The sequence below is a fragment of the Suncus etruscus genome, chromosome 8 (assembly GCF_024139225.1).
Source record: "Suncus etruscus isolate mSunEtr1 chromosome 8, mSunEtr1.pri.cur, whole genome shotgun sequence".
In the NCBI taxonomy this organism is placed as follows: Eukaryota; Metazoa; Chordata; class Mammalia; order Eulipotyphla; family Soricidae; genus Suncus; species Suncus etruscus.
The window spans coordinates 43,313,340-43,333,026 of NC_064855.1; the positions used below are offsets into that span (position 1 = coordinate 43,313,340).

At 35.9% G+C, this 19,687-nt stretch overlaps 1 protein-coding gene across 1 annotated transcript in view; it reads left to right on the forward strand.

The window, feature by feature from the left end:
• The window catches only part of PAN3 (poly(A) specific ribonuclease subunit PAN3), a 151,362-nt gene that overhangs the window by 24,155 nt on the left and 107,520 nt on the right, over positions 1–19,687 (forward strand). The window contains exons 4-5 of the mRNA XM_049778347.1: positions 452–522; positions 17,948–18,109. Coding sequence (XP_049634304.1) covers positions 452–522; positions 17,948–18,109 — 233 coding nt within the window. The remainder of the gene's footprint in view (positions 1–451; positions 523–17,947; positions 18,110–19,687) is intronic.

Here is a 19,687-nt window from a genome sequence, read left to right on the forward strand (position 1 = left end):
AAAGGAATGTCATGTATAGTAGATAACTTGAGGGCTCAGCCCAAGACTTACATCTAAGTTTGATCTCTCAGAAGATAGTTGCCTACTTTACCCTCAGTTCCCTTCACAAATACAAACATTTACCACAGGTAGATGACTTTTCTCATAAATACATTCCTAATAACATGGAATCTGAATATCATCTTGTCTTTTTTTTCTCTGATTTTTCTTTTGATTCTAAGCAAACAGATGCATCTTAATCTGTATCTTCTGAATAAATCTGCACTGGGGATTGTCTGAATGATGTATTCTATAATGTGAGTTTTGTTCATTGAGTAAATATCTGAACATGTATATATGAGGCATTTAGTGTAATCATTATGGTATGTAATAGTTATTACTGCTATAGTCGTCAAGTTAAACATTAGATTTGTGGGTTACCTGAGTTGTCTGTGGAAAATTGTTTCCACAGATTCTCTAACTTCACCTGCTTCATCCTTGTTTAATGACTTTGGTGCCCTCAACATCTCTCAGAGAAGAAAGGTAGGTAAAATTGAACTTTATGTGAAACTAATGGAATCTGTACATGATATTTGGGTCATTATCTACAAGCTGCTCAGGATTCTCTTAAAGTGGGAAGAGAAGGCAGTATTTTTGCAAATTGTAATGCTTTTCTTGCCTTATGTCTTTTTTTTTTTTTTTTTTTTTTTTGTGGTTTTTGGGTCACACCCGGCAGTGCTCGGGTTATTCCTGGCTCCACACTCAGAAATTGCTCCTGGCAGGCACGGGGGACCATATGGGACGCCGGGATTCAAACCGATGACCTCCTGCATGAAAGTCAAACACCTTACCTCCATTCTATCTCTCCGGCCCGTTCTTGCCTTATGTTTAACCTTTTTTTTCTTACGTGCAAGATTCTTTTTTTGGAGGGATGAAATGCTTTTGCTTACTCTTCTCATTTTTTATTCTATTATTTAGATATGTCTGATGTTATGGTTGCTGTTAATGTGACTCATTGTAGATATATTAGTTGTGTTTTATTTTGAATTTCTGATAGTTTTATCCAAATATCGACTTATCCCCTGATTTAAGTTCTATATTATGAGGCAGACATAAAACGCTCAACTTTTCTAATTGGCCTTCCTGCATCCACAATCTCCTCCTTTATACCTGGTGATTCTCAGTGGTTATTGCTGGCTCTGTACTCAGAAATTACTCTTGGCAGTGCTCGGGGACCATAAGGGATCCCAGGGATTGAACCCCATGTCGTCAAGGCAAAGGCCCAACCCATTGTACTGTCGCTCCAGTTTCTTAATTGGTCCATCTGTTTACAAAATGTTTAAAGTCTCTTTATATTATAAATTTAATTTCCTTTGGAATTGACACTGATAGAGCATACATCGGTTTTGAATTGCTTTATTAGGGACACATTTTATGTCTAGTAGAAATGAAAATTTTATACAGGTTTTTGCTCTTATGTATGAATGAGAATTAGTATGTTAATAGTCTAGAGAAGGTGGTATTTTTGGTTAGATTCTGAAGCAACTAAATATTTTTAGGAGCTTATAAGTCTCCGTGGGAATTACTATAAAATTATAACTTAGTTTCCTAAGTAATGGAAGTATGACCCAGTACTTTGACTCTTTTAGATAGGGGCCACCTCTAGCAGACTTGGTGAAACTGCAGTGCCATCCCTCTCAGCAGTGCTCAAGTGGCATGTGGTAATGGGGATCCACTTCAGGATCCTGCACAGACAAGCCTTGTTTTATTACTAGAGTTCTATCTCACGCTGCAACATAAATTGCTTTTAGGTTTAGAGAACTGAACCGGCTTAAGATGCATTTCAGGTGTTGTGTTTAGATCTTTCTGTAGTGGGTGAAGAAATTCAGGTTCTTCAGACAGTCAAAATTGAAAGCAAGGGACAGTAGAGCAAATCGCTTAATTCAATAAAAGACTTTATTTAGGGAAACTGAAAGGAAGGGAAGAGGAAGGCAGGGAAACTCCCAGATTACAGGATTCCTAAGGCTGAGGCTCCCCCTTTGTACCTTTTTAACAGACAAAGGTGGGTGGATAAGCCTTTCTTTATTATGCTCCAAGAATGTGGGCCATTAAAATGGGAGAGGAGGTTGAGATGATTATCTTTTTGCATCCCAGTTCAGGAGGATCTGGGTTATCAATTATCAGGTACCACCTAGGCCCCCTTTGTGACATTGTACACCACGTGATTCCTTCCTTAAGGAACATCCCTAATCTCACCCTGCCTATTCTTCCTTAGTCTTTAAATGAAATTGAAGGCTACATGCTGTCAAAACAAAACATGCTGAGGATCAGGTGTAAATTACATCACATCTAGTATCTCATCTGAAGTATTGATGAGAGAGGCTGACTGCAGAATGATTCCAAGCATCTTGAATTTGTCACCTGAAATAACAAATTTGACTTTTGTAAATTTTCCTATTTACCCTGAAAACATTTATTCCTGATTCATCAAGTATTTTTTATGAATTTGTAGCTTCTCATCACAAATATTAGATGTAGACTAGAGTTGGACATTAATTGGCATTAGTGAGGAATGACAGGAGATGTCACCAAGGAAGGAATAGTAAAATGTTGAAATGTAGACAGTCTCAATAATTGAAATTATTGAGCTATTTAGATTTTGTATAAGAAAAAATGATCAGGGGACCATGGGATGCGAGGGATCCCAGATTGGCCACATGCAAGGCAAATGCCCTCCCCACTGTGTGATGGCTCTGTCCCCTTTTTCTTTGTTTTTTTTTAACTGACATTTATTTTTGAGAAAATATTTCTGGAGATTAGAACAAGAATTCTAATGGACCATTCTCAAAAATTTTAGTAAGATTAAATGACAAAGAAATGTTATTGCAAATGTGTTCTCAATTTCTGGAGAGTTAATAGCATATCTTCTGATGAAAGACTAGTATAAGTGAGCACTGCTGCAGGTTTCAGTTTTGTGATCTTGTGCCAACTTTCTAGGCTTTAGTCATCCCTTAGGTGAAATAATGGTCTAGATAATTGAAATGGTCTGGGTTAGTGAAATGATGCCTAGATAATTACTTTGATGTTTTTTCATTTCTAAAACTCATTGTAATTTTAATACCTATGAATCAGTTTACTTAAAATTTTGAGGTTCCAAGGTTTATCTCTGACAAACTACATTTTCTTGCTATTTATATTCAAAATGACACGTAAAGGCAGACATTTTTTTCCAATAGTACTCTGTAGTTGGAAATCTACATGGATATATATTAAATGTGTTTTTAAATTGTTAACAGTTGATAAGATTTAAATTTATCTTTCACAAAGAGTACTGCATACTAATAACTGCAAATTGAAGGAATAAGGGACTTTTTTTAATTTTAGTAATTCATAATGTCTGTTTAATGATGTGATTTTAGTGGAAGTAACTCAATTTTTTATAACTAACTTTAATTCTAGGTTGGTAGTGTGGACTTTCATGATTACTCAATGACAACTTATTTTATGGTGTCACTGAGTAACAGATAGCTGCTATTATATAGCTCGTTAAGGTAAACCATTTTTTTAAAATACAAAGTCAATTCTTTGGTCAGGAATGCCACTGTAATTTTTGTTTGCTTTTTGCTTTTGAGTCCCAAAGTGGTGATGCTCAGGTTTATCTCTAGATTTGCACTTCTGTCCTTAGGAATTATTCTGGGCGGTCCTTTGCTTGGGACCATAGGAGATCCTGGGGATGGGGACTGAAGGCAAACACCTACCTGCTGTACTATCTTTCCAGCTCAGGAAAATTCTGCTTTTTATCTGTGGTGATTATTGGTTCTAATCCTAATCATAAGTGATTAGATGAATTGATGAATCAATTCAGTCTCTCTTTGTGTGATAGGAAACTGTGTGCTAATGTGGGAAACAAAAAGAAAATGGTGTTTTTCTTGCTTTTTTCAAATCTCATTGAAGAGTCAGTAATAGCACTACTACTCCTTGTGTCAGGGGACCAGTGCTAGTTCACAACTGGTTTCCTGTGGAGAACTAAGATAATTGATTAAAAATAAATGCTTAGAAATGTACATAGCAATTTAATCATACTATATATCTAAATATATGGCTATTTTTATAGTCAGACTTTTACACAGTATAGGATCATGAAAAATTTCTTAGTGTTATTGTTCTTGAGACTCAACAGTTTGAGACTTTAGTATTTATATTTTCTATGTTAGGAATATATAAATTTATAGGGAGAAAAATAACCATTATTATGTATAACACTATTGGGTGAGAATGATACTTGGAGAAATTGAAATTATGGTGTTGTACTCTGACATAATTAAATCCTCTTTGGATACAAGAACTGAAAATGGGGTTAAGATATTGAAGATTAACAAATCTTAACAGTAAGAATAAATTGAACATAGGTATACAAGATCATGATTTTGAATTACGTGTGTTGATAGAAATAAAATTTTGGCTAAATACTTTGGAAATAAAGTATTTTTATAATTCTCTGATCTTGTTTAACTTCTTTTTGGTGGGGGAGGCCACACTGGGCAGTGCTCAGGGTTTACTCCTGGCTCTGCCCTCAGAGATTGCTCCTGGCAGGCCCAGGGAATCATATGAGATGCCAGGGATCCAACCTGGATTCTGAGTAGGCCGTTTGCAAGGCAAATGTCCTACTGCTGCGCTATCACTCTGGTCCTCTGCTTAACTATTTTTGCTAAGTTGTGGAGTTTGTTTTGTTTTTAGCTTTCAGTTCATACTTGGTAGTAGATCTCAGGGCTTGCTTACAGGGGTCATATGGGGTGCTGGGGATTGAATTTAAGTTGGGTACATGCAAGGCAAGCATCCTACTTGCTGTAATATCTCTGGTCGGATTGGTTTTTTTTTTTTTTTGGTTTGATTGTTTTTAAGTATAGACACCTAGCCTCTGACATAATAAGACAAAGTAAAAGATCTTTAAAATTTGCCTTTAAATCGTTGACTTCATTAGCTTTTTTTTGGACTCCACTTTACTCATTTTTCAGTCTCTTAGTCATTTTCCCATTCTTTGGTCTATTCCCTTCACTGAAGCAGTATGACCCTAATTTTATTATTTACATTTTTTATTTTCAATCAATATACAGATTGTATGACATATTTTTGCTTGGATGACAGACAGATATTTGGAAAATTCATTTTCATTTAAAAAATTTTCAGACTTCAATGACCAATTAATTTCTTTAGAATTGGGAGCAAAATATTCTGCAGTATTGTGTTTATACCTTATGTTCTTGATCCTAAAGCTTCGTTAGGATCTTGGAAGTGGGATCAAAGGATATAGGCAATGTAAGTTTGTTCTGGTTTATTTTGTTTTAATTCACTAACTGCTTTTCTCTGTTTCTTTCATTTTATTCTTCTTGGAACTTCCTACTATTTTTTGTTTTGAGAATATACATCTCTTTTTCTTCCATCCTTACAAAACTGCTGGTGAAACCTTTATTTGTGTGTTTTCTCATTTCTTTAGAGTTTAAAGGTTTTCTGTTCTGGTATCTTTGGAATATGTTAGATATCCTTATTTACAGAATATAAAATGGGATAACAAACTGGAGAGTATGATAGAGTTTTTTTTGAGCAGTTTATTTATTTATTGATTGGTGACCATATGGAATGACAAGAATTGAATCTGGGTCCGTCTCCGATTGGCCGCATGCAAGGTAAATGCCCTACCACTGTGCTATCTTTTTGGCCCCTGATTGAATTTTTTTTTTTTTTTAAGGAGAAAGCTAGCATAAATGAAGGGGTTTTGGAACTTTGAATTAAATATTGACTATTAAAAGAACTAAAGGAAATGGAGAAGATATTTAGAGTAACTAAAATCTTAAATAGAAATTGGAATCTAAACAGTATCTGCAAAACTATTGGTTCAAACTGTCTTCTGGTCTTGGGGCTGAAGAGAATTATAGTGGTTAAGGTGTTTGCCTTGTATGCAGTGGACGTGGGCTTGATTTCTGGCATCCCATTATGATTCCCTGTTCCTTGAACTCAGAACAAAGTAAGCCCTGAGTACTGCCACGTGTGTAATACCTGGCAGTACAACTATAAATAGTAGTAATACAAATCAAATAGAAACAAAACTTTTTTTTGTTTGTTTCTTTTGGTTTTGGGTCACACCGGGCAGCGCTCAGGGTAACTCTTGGCTCTACACTCAGAAGTCACTCCTGGCAGGTTCAGGGACCATATGGGATGCTGGAATTTGAACCACTGTCCTTCTGCATGCAAGGCAAATGCCCTGCCTCCATGCTATCTAAACAAAACTTTTTTTGTTTGTGTTTGTTTTTGTTCTTTGGGTCACACCCTGCAGCGCTCAGGGGTTACTCTTGGCTCCACGCTCAGAAATCGCTTCTGGCAGGCTCGGGGGACCATATGGGATGCCGGGATTCGAACCAGTGACCTTCTGCATGAAAGGCAAACGCCCTACCTCCATGCTATCTCTCTGGCCCCTAAACAAAACATTTTTATAAAGTGTTTATTGCTAACTACCTACCAATATATATAAATATATTTATCTTTCCTCTGAGTGTTTAGCAGTAAAGTTTTAATGAAAATTGTGGATAGAAATCCAAATTAATACATTTAGCTGTTCTTTTACTGGAATGGAATAATCTTTACTCATTCTACTTGCCAAGTGGTGGGAATTTGTCGTCTCAATTTGTCGTCTCACTAGACACAGGTGAGGTTTTAGTTTTAGGAGAAGCTTAAGAATATAAATACTGAAAGATTTTTTTTTGAGTCTCTCTCTATATATATGTATTTATATACAGGCATATATATCACCATATATAACACAAAACACATATATAACACACATGTATATATATATATACATATATATGTAAAAAACACCATCATACAGAAAGGTTAACTCCTAGGGTGTTGATATAAAATCTATTATGATATAACACCTATTATAGAAATAATAATAGCACTGTGGATTCGTTTAGAGTACAGTATTGGGCTGTATGAATTGATTCCCTATTTTTCTCACTGTGATTTTGTGCAGTTTATGCTGTTAGTTTTGAAAAACTACTTTTGTTCCTTTGAACAAAATATTAAGCTCATTTTTATTAAAATAACATGTTAATTCCTTGTTCTGATAAGTTATTAGTTTAAAATTTTTTTCATTAAAGTACGATGATTTACAAAGTTAGTCCTAATTAAGTTTGAAAAGTACTGTTATTGTTTTTATGTAATTTGAATCTCTTGTAACTTTTAATTTTGATAGTCTACAATAATTACCTTAGTAAATATTTATTTTAATTAATTAATTTATGTATTGTATTTTAATTGACTTACTGGCGTGATACTGTGATAATCTATTATTAACCTGAAGTTTGACTTGATTATTTTGAAATGCCATTCAAATAATATTAGAATAAAATAAAAAAAATTAATAATAGATAGGTATTTGCTTTTGGCTTCTTGCTTGGGGATCAGTTGTGGCAATCTAAGACACACTTTTCTCTGACTGGAATGCTATAGTACAGCATCCAGGCCATTTGGCTTGCATGCCACTGTTCCTGGTTCAATCCTCAGTGCACTGTGATGTTTGAGCCTTGCCAGAAGTGATTGATCCCTGAGTAGAGTACCAGCAGTAAGTCTTGAGCACTGAAGAGTGTGCTCCAAAACCAAAACAAATAAAACACCAAATCAAAACAACAAATGCTAAAAATCTTTTATCTGTAAAATTGGTATTACTGTTATTCATATCTTACAGAATTCTGAATATTAAGTGCTGGGCATGGTAGCTTTTGTTAATCAAATTGTAATTGCTATTGTAGTCTTTAATTGCTTATGATTTTGAGATTTCAAGACATTGTATTGTTCATGTAAGAGTATAAAAATACCAGTCTAGTTTATGTTTAATTTATAGTGTTAAAAAATTAAGTTGAGGACCTGAATTTAGTACCAGTGTTGCCTTGCAGGCAGCAGACTTGTGTTCAGTCCTTGGCTCCCCATATGTAATACACCAGGAGTGATTCATAAGTACAGAACAAGGAACCGAGCATGGCCAGTGCACATAGTTTAATCAGAAGAGAATCTCTAGTAATAGAATTTTTAAAAGTCAGGTTTTTGATTTTGCTGAGACTGTAATCATACATACTTATGATGATATAAAATATATGATGATTGCAGTTGGTAGTTTATTGTGGAAATACATTCTTCACTTATAAACACTTTCATTTTGGGACTGGAGTGATAACACAGTGGATACAAACAGCATTTGCCTTATTCTTTGCAGACCCTGGTTCAATCTCAGGCATCCCATGGTCCTCTGAGCCTACCAGGAATGGTTTTTGAAGTAGCTCCAGGAGTAACCCTGAATGTGTTCCCACCAAAACAAAACAAAACAAACCTTACTAAAAATAAACACTTGGAGCCGGAGAGATAGCATGGAGGTAAGGCGTTTGCCTTTCATGCAGGTCATTGGTTCGAATCCCGGCATCCAATGTGGTCCCCTGAGACTGCCCGGAACGATTTCTGAGCATAGAGCCAGGAGTAACCTCTGAGTGCTGCCGGGTGTGAATCCCCCCTCCCCCAAATAAATAAAAATAAACACTTTCAGTTAAAATATTTTTTTAACATAGTTATTGTTATTTTTCACATTTTTTCCACATATTTTACTCTAAAACAAAAGAATATGAGGAGTTAATAGTTACAATACTTTAGAAATATCTTTGTTTAGTATATGGTGACATAAAACTTTATTGTAAAAATGAAATTTTAAGAACATGTTGTGATGGCTGTTTTGTATGCTTTATTAAATTTATGTAGATAATATTGGGGACTTCACCAGGTTTGACTCATGAAGAACTTAGTATTTGCTAAATAGAGCTTAAATATTTACTCATCTATGTATGTAAGTCATATTCCCTAAATGTTGAATATAACTTTAGATATTTTACTTAGTATAAGTCTTAATTCTCTCATCTATCTATAGCTATGCATTTCTTAAATGTGGGGACCATTTTTTGAGTTCTAGATATTTACCTGTTTTTACCTTTTTAATTTTAATAAACCTACTACCTATCTTGCTTTTGTCTTTACTTAAGTAATGAAAACATAACCTAATACATTTTATGAAAAGCCTATAATATTAATGATTTTTTAAAAACAGGACAGATTACAAAGTAATATTTTTAAGGCAGATTTTTTCTCTCTTTCTCTTGGTTACATATTGGCAGAACTGAAGATAGGGGTAGGGGAGCATACATGGTGCTAGTGATTGAACTCTGGATCTTGCACACATATTGCTCTATCATTTAGCCACACTACTGAACTGATTTTCTTTTTGAGTCCTGTACCCATTTTAAAAAATTATTGGAAGCCCAAGGTAAGGGGATTTATGTCCTGATTTACTATTTATTAACTAGAAGTAGGAACATTTAAAATCCAGGGTTATTAATATACTTAGTAAATTTTGCATGGGTCGTTCTTGTGTTGATCTATTTCCTCCAGTAATTTTTTTGGGAGGGGTGATTTGGGGCACACTCGGTGACACTCGGGTTATTCCTGGCTATGCGCTCAGAAATCGCTCCTGGTTTGGAAGACCACATGGGACACCCCAGGGATCGAACTGAGGTCCGTCTTGGATCAGCCCCGTATAAGGCAAGCACCCTACCGCTGCGTTACCACTCCAGCCCCTATTTCCTCCAGGAAATTTAAATAACCTGCTAAACATGGAAATTTAGTTTCCTCATTTTTATGAAGCAAGATAGTTTTTTGAAACTTTAGAAAGATGTGAAGAGGGGCCGGAGAGATAGCATGGAGGTAGGGCATTTGCCTTTCATGCAGAAGGACGGTGGTTTGAATCCCAGCATCCCATATGGTTTCCCAAGCCTGCCAGGAGCGATTTTTGAGCGTGGAGCCAGGAGTGACCCCTGAGCACTGCCGGGTGTGACCCAAAAACAAAACAAAAAAAAAAAAAAAGAAAGAAAGATGTGAAGAAAGTGAAAGAGAGAAAAGTGTGTTCAAAAGAGAACACACGCTGCTTCAGAATGGAACTAGCCAATCAAAGAAACAAGTACAGACAAGCATGTACGTGTTTAAGGGAGAACACGGGCCTGAAGACCAAGTCAGAAATTGAGCTTTATGGTTAGTTCTCATAAATTATAAGTATGCTGAAAACATTAGGGCATTTAATTGGTTGTGCAAAGACCATTTTGAATCAGAATAGGTTAAGAAATTCTGATGCATTTTCAAAGAAATATAGTCTTCTCTTCGTGAACCCCTAGACCTAGGAGTCAACAGAAGGTGGGTTCCTGAGTTGGTACTGCAAATGGTAATAGATTTAATATATTCATTAAGCAGTATCTGATGTAAGGCAGTATTTTTTGTATGTCTGATATTCTTTTCAAGTACATGAGGATTCTTGGATAAATAAATTACAGATTATTTAAAGTGCATTCATAGAAACTATTATTTTGGGGGTTGACATACCTAGCAGTGCTCAAGGGTACTCCTGGCTCTGTGCTTAGACTTTCCTCCTACTGATGGTGCTCAGGGTTCCAACCATATTTGGTGCCAGTGTGGTCTCCTGCATATGGAGAGCACGCTCTTAGCTGATGGCCCTCATAGAAACTTTGAATCATCCATACACTGTTTCAGAGTCTGAATGAAAATGGTTAATATCTAATATTCAGAGGGGATCTCATGCCTTAGGAACTATTTTCATATGACAAAAATTTGATTTTTCTAGTTTACTACTGATGGCTAGATTTAAAATATAATATATAACTGAAACTGTGAGACATTGTAGAGATAAGCTGTTTTGAAATAAAATATTTATTTACTAAAATAGGTTTGTAACTTGAACTATATTTTCAATATGCGCAGTGGTATTTATCAATTGTTCTTTTGCTGTACTGGAGTTTTTAGGGGATGAGAATAAGATATTAATTATTGTATTTATAAGAACTGATAAGAATGGTATGGTGAAATGCAGAGTGACTTAATGATATCTATGTGCATTTGGATTTTTTAGCTAAAGTACAAGATTTCTCTTTTTTATTTTGATACAGAACAGACTTTTTAAAAAGGAATGGGTTGAAAGTTTGATTAGCCATCACATTTGTTACTAATGGGATTGAATTGCCCTTACTCTTAACTTATTGAAATGAATGTTCATAGATTTTAAGGATTTTTGGAAAGTTGAAACTGGGATTACAAATAATATTCTTTTTTTGTTTCTTTGTTTGGTTTTTGGGTCAGACCTAGCAGCGATCAGGGATTACTCCTGACTTTACGCTCAGAAATCGCTCCTGGCAGGCTCAGGGAACATAAGGGATGCTGGGATTCAAACCATCGTCCTTCTGCATGCAAGGCAAATGCCTTGCCTCTATGCTATCTCTCTGGCCCCACAAATAATATTCTTGAAGGTTTCCATTTATCTCAGCCAAGCTATGTGGTGTTGGATTCTGAAGTAACAAAAAATTTTCCTTTTTGTTTAGGAGCTAATTCCAACTTAAACTCGTACCACCAATTATTTCTTATCTAGACAAGTAACACTAGCAGTGTAGTAATTTTTTTTTTTTTTTTTTTAAGAAATTGACAATCTCAGGCTTTGTTGGGCCCTGAAATCAGAGTCTTTTTGTTTTGTTTGGTTTGGTTTGGTTTGGTCCATACCCAGTGACGGTCAGGGGTTACTCCTGGCTCTGCACTCAAAAATCGCTGCTGGTTTGGGGGACCATATGGAACGCCGGGGGATCGAACCTCGGTCCATCCTAGGCTTACCATTCTGCGCCACTTCTCTGGCCCCTGAAATCAGAATCTTTCAGTAAGATTTTCGGAAAAATATTTATGTTCACTACACTTTGAGAATACACTACAGTTTGAGAATATTTTCTCAAACTTTTTCTTATTCTTGAACTCCTAAAATGGGCAAAACTATTTTATAAAGAATGTTTTATTTTACTTGCTTTCTATGTTAACTTGGTTCTGTTGAGCAGTTTTCAGGTTTACCTTTACCTATTTGTTTTTCCCTTTCTATGCTTCTTTATATTCCATAGTGTCCCTCTCCTTTCTGCCATTATTCAATTTATTACCCTCTTGTTCCACCCATATAGTGGCAAATTGCATGATTTCATCTTATCTTAAAGTCAGCAGTAGTTTATTTGGATAAGTACTATAGTTTCTTTTTTCCAGTCATTTGTTGTACAATTGGATTTTTTCCCAATCTTGGCTATTATTGTGAATAGTAAACAGTGAAATAGTGCAGTCTTTTTTGAATGGAGTTTTTGAACTGGCCCTTTTGATACTAGTGGTATTACTGTATCATATGGAATTCTTAGATTTTTTGAGAAGTGTTCAGATTTTCCAAGAGCATTAACACTGAACAAGGGTTTCTTTACCTCCACATCCTTACCAAACTGGTTTTTTTTTTGTTTTTGTTTTTAAATCAGTGTTTGCCAGTCTCTCCTGTGTAAGGAAATACTCAGTTTTTATTTGCATTTTCCTGATGATAAGTGAGTAAGTATGTATGTGTGTGTGTTGCTGCCACACCCAGCAGTGTTCAGAGCCAGATCTGGTTCTGTGTTCAGGGTTCATTCCTGACAGGGTCAGGGGGCCTTAAGGGATGCTAGAGATCAAACTCAGGTTGGCCATGTGAAGCATGTACCTACTTTTCTATGGTTCTAGCTCCTTCTAGTCAGCTGCAGAACACTTTTTCATATTCCTCTTGACCATTGTCTTCTTTGAGGATGTTTGTTTTCATCCCTATTCCCCTTTGATATTTCCTATTAAGTTTTACAAGAAACTTAACAAGTACTTTATATAACTTGAATACTAATATATTTTTAATGAGTGGTGGACAAATACTCTCTCCCAGTCTGTGAGGTATCTTTTTATTCTAGTCGTTATTAAAAATCTTTTTTTGGTGGGATGGTATACCCAGTGGTGCTCATGATTTACTCTTAACTTCTGTACTCAGGAATCCTTGCAGTGTTCAGACGATCATATGTTATGCTGGTAATTGAACCTAGACCAGCCCTTTGCAGAACAAACACCCTATCTTTTCTGCCCTGTTGCCATTGCATTTTTTTTGTTTGTTTGCTTTTTGTTTTTTGAGCCACACCTGGTGACGCTCAGGGGTTACTTCTGGCTATGCGCTCAGAAATCACTTCTGGCTATGCACTCAGAAATCGCTCCTGGCTTGGGGGACCATATGGGACACCAGGGGATTGAACTGCGGTCTGTTCTCTGCTAGCCCAGGCAAGCCTTACCGCTTGCGCCACCACTTTGGCCCCTATTTTTTTGTTTTGTTTTGTTTTTACAGTGCAAAAAGTTCTTTGAGGTAGTCCCATTTGTTTTATTTTTGCTCTGTTTGCTTGGTCAATGGCATTAAAGATGTCTCTGGATTCAGTGTCTTGAAAGGTACCACCTATACTTTGCTCAGTTATGGATTCAAATCTGATTCATGGCTTTTTGTTTTTATTTTTGTTTGGAGATTATGGTTTATAGTACTGTTAATAATTGTTTGGTTTTGGCTCCTATGTAAGTGTTTTGACTGTTATGTCAGTACTCAAGGCTTACTTCTGACTCTACTCAGGGATCACTCCTGGCCCTGCTTTGGTATCCTATATACTGACAGGAATGACATTTGCATGGAAAGTGCCCTACCAGCAGTACTATGTTTTTAGTCTTGTGATCTTTTATCCATTTTGAAATGATTTTTGTGCATTGTGTGAGATAGGGTGCAGACTTTTTTTTTTTTTTAAACAGGTGACCTAACACCTTTTGCTGAAGAGGCTTTCCTTTCTCCACTTCATACTCTTAGCTTTTTTGTCAAAGATTAACTGATTACGTGAGGGACATTCTCTGGTATCTTAATACTGTTTTAGTCATCTCTCTTCCAGTACCAGACTGTACTCTCTTCCAGTACCAGACTGTCTTGCTTTTTATAGATATATAATATAATTTAAAATTGGGAAAAAGAAAACTCTCCTATCTTCTTTCTCCCCTAGGATTGCTTTGGCTATTCTGTTGTTGTTTCTTTTTTTTTTAACTTCATATAGATTTTATTAGTATTTGATCTATACCTTTAAAAAATATCACAGGTATTTTTGTAGGAACTGCATTAAATTTATATATTAGTTTGGTTAGTATTGTCATTTTAACAATATCAATCCTTCCAACCAACGAGTAAAAAATGTGCTTCCATTTCCTTATTTCTTTTTTGTTTTTGTTTTGGGACCATACTTGGAGATGTGTGGTGTTACTCCTGTCTCTGCACTCAGGATTTACTCATGGTGGTGCTAGGGGACCATATGAGATGTTATGATTGAACCCGTGTCTATTGTGTACAAGGCAACTGCCCCACCTGCTGTTCTCGTTCCATCCCTCCTTTTGGCTTTTTTTTTTTTTTGGCTTTTGGGTCACACCCAGCAGTGCTCAGGAGTCACTCCTGGCTCCACGCTCAGAAATCCCTCCTGGCAGGCACCGGGACCATATGGGATGCCAGGATTTGAACCACTGCATGAAAGGCAAATGCCTTACCTCCATGTTATCTCTCTGGCCCCCCTCCTTTTGTCTTTGATTGAAATTATTTTTTTTGAGTTTTGGTGCCACACTCAGTGATGCTCTGGTTACCCCTGGCTCTGCCCTCAGAAATCGCTTCCGAATTGGGGACCATTGGGACCCTGGGGATCAAACCCAGGTCTGCCCTGGGTCAGCCATGTGTAGGGCAAATGCTCTACTGCTGTGTTCTTGCTCTGGCCCCTTTATTAATTTTTTTAAATTAGATCTTTTTATATAAACCTTTCACTGTCATTTCTTTCCAAAGTGCAAAAAACACAATGACTAATTTAATATAGCTTTATCACTGCATCTAAAAAAATCAGTTGCTTTTGTATTGAAAACAACAAACAGCTGTAGTCTAGTGGATGATTTACTAGGGAACAAAAAGATTGAGATGAAAATTGCAACATACAATACTTATAAGTGGGACAGAAAAGCTGGTGCCTTACAGTAGGATAAAAAACTTCTATAAAATGCTTCCATTCCATAATAACCAGCAGGATATGAAATGGAATTTCAGTCAGGAAACTTAAATTTTACGGAAAACAAAATTTTTGATTATTACATTCTTTTAAGTGTTTTTTTGATTTTTTTTCAGGTGGTGCTTGGGAACTATTCCTGTACTCAGTGCTCAAGCCTGAGGAACCATGTTGTGCTGGGTCAAACTTAGCCCTCTTGCATGCAAAGTGTTCCTCAGCTCTTTTGAGTTGTCTCTCTGCCTTGATCACCACTTAAGATTGCTTTAGGAAAAAAAGAATTGATTTTCAGGGAATGGGGGTTTTTGGTTTCCTCTGGAGGAGGAGGCCTAGAGAACTAGAAAAATAATAGGAGAATAACTTTAGGGTATAAATAGAAATCCCTCTAAAATTTTGTTTACCTCCTTGTTCTAAATGCATCTTCCATTTTCCATCTTAAAAAAATTAACCACTAACAATGATTGTTAACTATAAATTAACAATGAATTATTAATTCTTTCTCTTTTTTTTTTTTTGGTTTTTGGGCCACACCCGGCGGTGCTCAGGGGTTACTCCTGGCTGTCTGCTCAGAAATAGCTCCTGGCAGGCACGGGGGACCATATGGGACACCGGGATTCGAACCAACTACCTCTGGTCCTGGATCAGCTGCTTGCAAGGCAAACACCGCTGTGCTATCTCTCCAGGCCCTATTAATTCTTTCTTAACCAGTTATTATTAACCTGTTATTATTATTATTATGATTTCCTTGAGTTCTCTTTCTCTCACTGAAACCAGTGATTCTTAACTGGGGGCAATTTTATTCCTTTGTTAACAAGGCATTTACTGATATTTTGTACAAATGATGACAACTGTGGTGATGTGGCATCAAGTGATTAGTCCCAGGTTTAGGTTTAAACAGTCTTGCTCTCCTTAACAAAGAATTACTTGAGGACTGAAAGTTGAGGGTTTAAAATCCTAACCTCAATCACTGAAGCCCTGGAATCTGTGAATTTGTCTCCTTGTTCCCAGTTTCTCATCCATAAGTTTTTTTGAGTTCCCATTGCCTATGGGATGAAGTTTCAGACTCCTTGTCACAGTGTATAAAATAATCCATAGCTTTTTGATGCTTTCAACTCCAATTTTTACTCTCAAGCTTTTTTACTAATGTGGTTTGAGTACTTATGCTTTATCCTAATATTACAGTGTCTGTATGCTTCTACATATTTATTTTATCTTTTTGTTTTTGAATCACACCCAGTATACAGGGCCTATTTTTGACTCCGTGCTTAAGGATTACCCCTAGCAGTCCTTTGGGCACTGTTTGGTACCATAGATCTAACAAGGTTGAATGCATGCAAGACAGTGAGTGGCCTTAACTGCCTATATCAGTCTGTACAGCACACAGGTTGTGGTTATTTTTAATTTTTTGCTATATTGAACCTTTTGATTTAGTTAGTGAATTCATTATATAACACACTTTGTAAAATACAAATTTTAAATCAGTGAAGGCTAATTAAGGGTATAGAATAGAGAATCTAAGTTGCATGGAATAATTTCCGTAGACTTTCTTTATAAGGCTACTTTGAAATCGAAAAATCAAGTATTATCTTTAAATTAATTATTTTCTTTATTTTGGAAACATTATTATTGGTGGGGGTTGTGAGGTGACAATTGGACCATTTTGGTGGTACTTACTATTTCTATATGATGCCAGGAATTAATCTGGGCCACTTGCTAGTCAAGTGCTTTAACCTCTGTACTATTACTATCTCTTTGTTCCTTAGAAAGATCATTTTCAATATTTTGTAATTTGAGTCTGGCAACTTTTTTGAAGAAAGTTTAACTTAACCAATTTGCCTTTTCAATCTAGGACAGGAAAATTAGTAAGCATGTTCAATTTTTAAATGCTATAATTTACATTTTAGTATTCCTTAAAGACAGTGTTTGAACACCCCCACACACAGCAAAACCCCCCTACACACTCACATACATAAATTCCCTTTAATGCAAATTTGCTATAATTAAGAGATGTAATCTGATATAAACTGTCAGCTTTCACACTTAAAAGCCCTATGAACTGTTATGATTGTTAGCTAATAAAATTATTATCCAGTAAAATTTATTCCTATCAGTTTGTTCAAATTTGTAAGTCTTGTACAATAAATGAAGTCTGGAATTTTAAAAATCTGAAGTTATTTTCATTGAGTACCCACTTAAGATACAGTTACTTGGGGCCAGAACAATACTACAATGGGAAGGACATTTACCTTGCACAGCCTACCTGGGTTTGATTCCTGGCATCCTATATTGTTCCCCAGCACCACTAGAAATATTTCTGAACACAGAGCCAGGAGTAACTCAGGAGCACTGCTGGGTATGGCCTCAAAATCAAACAAATAAACCAAAAAAAAAAAAAAACAAAAAAAAAAAAACCAGTGACTTGGATACTATCTAATCTGCATAGAACTTTAGAAATAAAAAAATAAAATCACTTTAGGAATGAGCTCTTTTAAATGGGATAGTTCTCAATAAGAAATGAGATAGCATGGTAAAGAGCAGAAAAAGATCTAGCTTGGAGAGTATTTTTACCTTTTTTATCCTGAAAGCCCTTTCTTCATATTGCAATGAGAATAGGTAAGTGCCAGTGGAAAAAGTTTGCAAAAGCCATTTTCTTTGCTAAGTTAATTTTTATTCGCTAAAGTCTTATACAGTCAGATCATACACTGTATCTCTAAAACATCTGTTGCTTTGTGTACTGTTGAACCTGTGAGAATTGTGGGTTATTGTGGAGATATGTTTGGGGTGGGGGCGGGAAGTGATGGGTGGTAATAAAAACATTAGAGGGTTTATCTCAGAAATTTCTCTTGTTTCTATTCCATCATTCTTGGAACTTTCTCTATGTTAGTTATATTAGCTTAGATCAGCGTGGGGGATGTTAGGAGTGGCCTGGTTTTTTTCCTTCTTTTTCCTAGCCAAGGAAGTATCGCCTGGGGATCCTGGAGGAGAGGCTAGTTCCGATGGGATCAAAGGCACGAAAAGCAAAGAACCCTATTGGCTGCCTTGCCGACAGGTGTAAATCAGGAGTACCCAACAGTATGGTTTGGTGGAACAGAGTCACTGAAAACAATTTACAGGTAAAAATAATTTTATTAGACATATTTTGAAAGTGATTATTTTGGCTACTTTCTATGTCTATGTGGAGTGGTGGGTATGAGATCGGATGAGAGTTTTTGTGTTTTGTTTTTAAATTAAATAAGATTAGTGGCCCATTTAACAACCAAATGCTTTTTCTTGGGGGCTTTTTAAAAAAGCTTTCTCAGCATATTTCCTTGCTCTTTCATTAAACTAATTTTTTTCTTCATCATTCTTAGGCTATCCCCAGTCGTATGAAAGGGATTACTTGCGTGTGGGGATTACTCCTGGTGGTTTTGGGGGACTATTCAGTGATGGATATTGAATTTAGTGGTTTCATGGCAAAGCATGTACTCAGTTTGTTGAGCCATTTCCCTTTTCTTTTTTGGGTTTTATTGACAGTTAAGTTCATTTATATCTACTACTTAAAATTACTCAAGAAACTATAGACAAAAGTCATTATAACATTTATTCCAGAAAGCAATATTTAGAATTTCCCATATGTGCTTTTTTGTACATTTTTACTAGAAAATATAAATAGCATGTAAAACAGTTATTAGTTACATATCTAAAAATCAGCTTCCATAATATGTTGTTACATACATTACAGTGACACTTAGTATTTTTACTGCCTTGTCAGTACTGGATAATGAAATAGATTATTATAACTCAAACGTCACCATTTGTATGATTCTGAAGTAGGTTCAAAATAATTTTGTTTTTGTTTTTGTTTTTGAGCCACACCCGGTGACACTTGAGTTACTCCTGGCTATGCACCCAGAAGTCGCTCCTGGCTTGGGGGACCATATGGGACGCTGGGGGATCAAACCGGGGTCCGTTCTAGACTAGCGCTAGCAAGGCAGACACCTTAACCTCTAGCGCCACCATGCCGGCCCCTCAAAATAATTTATAGTCAATTTTTATTTGACTTATAATTCTCATTTAAAGTTGTATAATACCTATAGTTTTACTGATTAAAATTTCAGTTTAAATACAAATTGAATATTCCTTAAATTTTTCAACTTGGTATATTGACTAAGTTAACCAGTAGTACCATATGTACAAACTGCAAACAGAAAGCTATGGCAACTTGGCTTTATTTCTGCTTCCAACCTTACTTTATGTAGGGATTTTACAATATTTTTATTTGTTCAAAGTAAATATTTCATAAATATTAATGGTGCCTTGGGATAAAGGATAAAGAGATTATTTCATAAATATTGCATAGCAAGTCATTTGTCCCATTTGAAAATTTGAGGCAAAATAAAGTTTTTCTTTTTTTCTTTAATTTTTTGTTTTTTTGGGGCCACACCCAGTGACACTCAGGGGTTTCTCCTGGCTCTGTGCTCAGAAATTGCTCCTGGCAGGCTGGGATATCGGGAATTGGATCCAGGTTCATCCCAGGTCTGCTTTGTGCAAGGCAAATGCACTACCCCTGTGCTATCTCTCTGGCCCAAAATAGTGTTTTTCTAAGGAGAAGGAAAAGCTCAGAATGAGGTTGGAGTGTCTCTATCTAATCATATACCTTATTTCAGTTTTCAGTGGAGAGTTTTGGATATGAGGGTTTTAAATAGTAATAG